General features: G+C 40.9%; 1 protein-coding gene across 1 annotated transcript; it reads right to left on the bottom strand.

The window, feature by feature from the left end:
- Nucleotides 1–691: 691 nt before the first annotated feature.
- Nucleotides 692–4,006, bottom strand: LOC311229873 (odorant receptor 131-2-like; the record flags this gene model as incomplete). The annotated part of the gene is made up of 2 exons (XM_084315944.1): nt 3,929–4,006; nt 692–1,492 (listed from the first exon to the last, which is right to left on the bottom strand). Exon 2 carries the CDS (start codon nt 1,481–1,483, stop codon nt 692–694), a length of 792 nt encoding a protein of 263 aa, XP_084172070.1. The 5' UTR covers nt 1,484–1,492; nt 3,929–4,006.
- Nucleotides 4,007–4,221: the final 215 nt, after the last annotated feature.

Raw genomic sequence — 4,221 nt, 5'->3', positions numbered from 1 at the left:
TAAACAAGTAACTGATGGGTTCAGTTAATGTAGCGGAGTACAATAATGTCCCTTGAGATGTAGTGGAGTAAAAAGTACAATATGTCCCTTGAGATGTAGTGGAGTAAAAGTATAAAGTTCCCCAAAAAGGAAAATACTCACATAAAGTACAACTAGCTTGAAATTGTACTTAAGTACAGTACTTGAGTAAAAGTACTTAGATACTTTCCACCACTGATAAAAGCACTATATGAATGCAGTCCACTTACAGCAGACAAAGGAGGAACATCACATCCATAGCAACACCATATCACCGACACCCTGATGGGGGGGGAACCCCTTTGAATTCTCCCTGAATTGTTGAATTGAATTGTTCCTTATCTTCATTGGGAAAAGTCTGGGGATGTTGCAAAATTGTGGATTTGATGGTGTTTTTAGATCCATTGTGATGTTTCTTCTTGATCGGGGGAAATTTGTTGTGATTTCGGGCTATACAAATACTATTTGATTTGATTTTGATTTAATTACAACATGAGCTAAAGCCCACGATGTAGCCCGCCCCGTGGACAACTTGTTATTTACGTTGAAATGTATTTAGCATGTCCCAAGCTTCATCGCAAAATAGTTTTGTTTTTATTCATTCTTTATTAATCCCAGAGCAGCAAAAAAAAACGTACAACACCACAACAAACACACAACCAGGGCATTATCATTATTTTACGAAGGCTTTTTCCAGGGCCGTCTGCGGATGGGTGTTAATTCCACACGACACGTACTTCCTCAAGTACCTCCTGAAAGTCTGGTCTCGAAGGCCATAGACGATGGGGCTGATCAACCGCGGGAGGATTTGAATGATGATGTAACAAGCAAAGAGTGAGTCTGAATACTTTGTGGGGAAAAAATACAACAGGGCTTGTTTCAGAAGATGGGCCACGTAGCCCAGCATGCACAGCAGCAGCTGGAAGCCGTGGAGGAGGACAGTGTTCCTGGCCTTCTTGGCGTCCGCGTTAGCCGCCTTGGCCGTGAACAGGATCCTCAAGTACGTGTAGAAGAGCGTGAGCCACACCAGGGTCAGGAACAGTATCTGAGTGGCGTCCCTCTTCCTGCGGCTGTACGGGCTCCGGAACACTCTGTCGCGGAGGCAGAAGACTCGGGCAAAGAAGAACTCCCGGGGTTCCGTGGCGAGGAAGATGAAGAAGTCCGGCAGGAGGGAGACGATGCTCACCGCCCAGATCAGACCGATCAGCACGTAGGTCCTCCTGACCGTGCACAGCTGAGCGTGTCGCAGCGGCAGGCAGATGGCGATGTAGCACTCGACCGCCATGGAGGCCAGGTTCAGCGGCGTGTTGATGGTGGTGAAGATGACGAGCATGAGCAGCAGGCAACAGACGCAGACGTTGATGGTGAAGAAGGTGTAGCTGGCGAGGAACAGGGTGACGGAGGTCGTCAGCTGGATCATGTCGTTGACCACCAGGTGGATGAAGAGGATGTAGCGAGGGTTCATTCTGAAGATCTACCGGGTGGAAGAGAGTAGAATTAAAGGTGGTGGTGCAGAGTGTTGTTCACCGTCAGCTGAATGAACCAGGATGTACCGCGGTGATGGTTTACAGAGCGGGGGCTACAAAAACATCTTAACCGCTAAATCAGGGATTCTCAAACTTTTTCATGCCGTGACCCCATTTTGTTTAGAATTTTTTTTGGGGACCCCCCCACACTTAATGTATTGCGCAATTTCAACGTGGAAAATAAAAGCACACGTTGTTGAACTAGATCATGCATATTTATTAGACGTTTTTATTACAGCACTATGTTATCAATACACGTTTATAAAACAAGGCATATTTAGCCAGCATATATGTTGCCAGAACATGACAAAAATCAATTGGGTCGCGACCCGTAGTTTGAGAACCACTGCGCTAAATGATATCTTGCATAACATCTGCATTTCCCAGAGGGGATTAATAAAGGAATACTTGACGCGACAATGGAATTTGGAATTTTTTTTTTTTTTTTTTTACAGCGGATTGTATTCATCTAGGATCTGGACTACAGTACAGTTAGGTTCATGGATATTGCAGGATCATCCTAACTTGGATTAGCTAGATTGACTAGTGACCAGTCAGCTATTATAGTAAAATATTTTTCCTCCATAGTAAGTTGAAACGGTATCGCCATGTGCTGATTGGTTAAAGATGGGTGATATGCAAATTAAACGAAGTAGGAGTTCTATTTTTGACTGTATTCTGTTGTATTTTGTTCTCGTAAATTCGACAACATTATAACAGATGTTGCTATGTGCAGACCATGCCGTTGCCCTCATGTGTTGATCTAAGGCACGTTAAGTCAAATGCAAAGATCCAAGAGCTGTTGTATACTTACAAAAAAAGGAACAACACAACATTGTTCCCAACATCAAAATAAACATTTTGTGGAAAATGTGGTCTCATTCATCAGGATTATGTTATAATCCGTCAAGGTTTCATTTCTAGCACTCCTGCCAACAAAGATTACACGTAGAGCAAATAGTTTGATTATACCAGATGGGATGTCCAAAAATAAAAATAGGAAAAAAAATTATATATACTTTTTTTGATAAAATATAACACATTTAATAGTGTCAAGTTATGATAGGAAATCAAAGTATCTTCAGGATTTGCTTATGTAATAACATGTGAGTTTCTTCCAGAGGGAGAGGGTCGAGTAAGGGGTAAGAAGATAAGGCAGAAACAGAAAGGTAGTGTTGACATTCACATTTACATTTACATTTAGTCATTTAGCTGACGCTTTTATCCAAAGTCAGCAGGAAGGGCACAACTCTTACAGCTGAGTAACAATGTTCATCAAACAGTGTTGAAACTTGGTCGCTTCAGTGTTAACTGCACAGTAGTGAAGACATATTAGTATAGTAGGAGGAGTGCATGATAGAGTGCAAGACAGTAAGAAGGTTAGTGTTTCTTTTTTTTATTTGGATTTTTTCATTTCAGATATTGATTGAAGATGTTTGTTTTTAGTCGACGGCAAAAGATTGGTCGGGTTTCGGCTGTCCTAACTGTGTTGGGGATATGATTAAATAAAGTATAAAGTGTAATGTGTTGAGACCCCAAAACCTGGAAGGACATTTTCAATGTGTAGCAGGACTAAGGTGAAGGTTAAAGTTATGGTTAAGGGGACGGATAGACAACCATTTGGTCGAACATTTTGACGAGTTACGGCTTTGCAACAACAACTGCAGGTCTGGACAAAAGGAGAGAGGCCTGGTTTGTCACACTACCTTTCTGTAAATTATTTACTATTTTATTTTTATTTTATTTTATCTCATCTTATATTAAATTGTATTTGATCTTACTACTACTACTTATATTTACCATTCTTGTATTCATTGTTGTTTCTTAATTGTGCACTGTTGAGTCTGAGCTCGAAACACAAACATTTCATTACTCTGTATTAGGGATGCTCGATATTGGCTTTTGTACCGATACCGATATACCGATATTGTCCAACTCTTAATTTCCGATACCTATATCAACCGATACCGATATATGCAGGGTTCCCCCCCCCCCCAAAAAACTGAATCATTTCAGGTAATTAACATTACATATCTCTTGTCATGTAATTAACACAACATTATGCATACTTTGACAATAAATAAAATAATAATTTGTTCTTACTTGCTTGCCTGGGTAAATAAAGGTTAAATAAATGTAAAAAACAAAATATATATATATATATTTTTTTCTTTTTTGAAAACCGATACCGATATTTTCCGATATCACATTTGTATGCCAATATCGGCCGATAATATCGGTAGGCCGATAATATCGGACATCCCTACTCTGTATTGTTATGTATTTGACAAATAAAAAACTTGAACTTGAACTTGAATATACATGATCTGACTCCCCTCCTCCCCCTCTGCCTTCACCCCTTGGCATTAAGGTGGGTGTCAGACCTGGTGTTTGTTGAAGGTGTGGACCAGTGTGCTGTTGAAGTAGTTGATGGAGATGAAGAGAGCCACGATGATCACGTTCTTGGTCACGGCGGCGGTCATGTGGTCGCGATAGTTCACCGTCACATTCCGGCTGCCAGACGAGACGTTCATGTGTCCGGTGGTGGTGGGCTCTCCCAAATCTGACAAGCACAAAACGAAAAGGAAAGGAGAAAATGTTTTCCTATATTCTTGTCTATTCGAAGCCGGATTTAAAGCTAAAGTGAGTTACGCACAGTTATATAAAATGTTTTGTG

Source organism: Notolepis coatsorum, assembly GCF_963971535.1.
Source record: "Notolepis coatsorum genome assembly, chromosome: 6".
Lineage (NCBI taxonomy): Eukaryota > Metazoa > Chordata > Actinopteri > Aulopiformes > Paralepididae > Notolepis > Notolepis coatsorum.
Note: the sequence above shows the minus strand (reverse complement) of the source record. Positions and strands in the feature narration are given on the sequence as shown.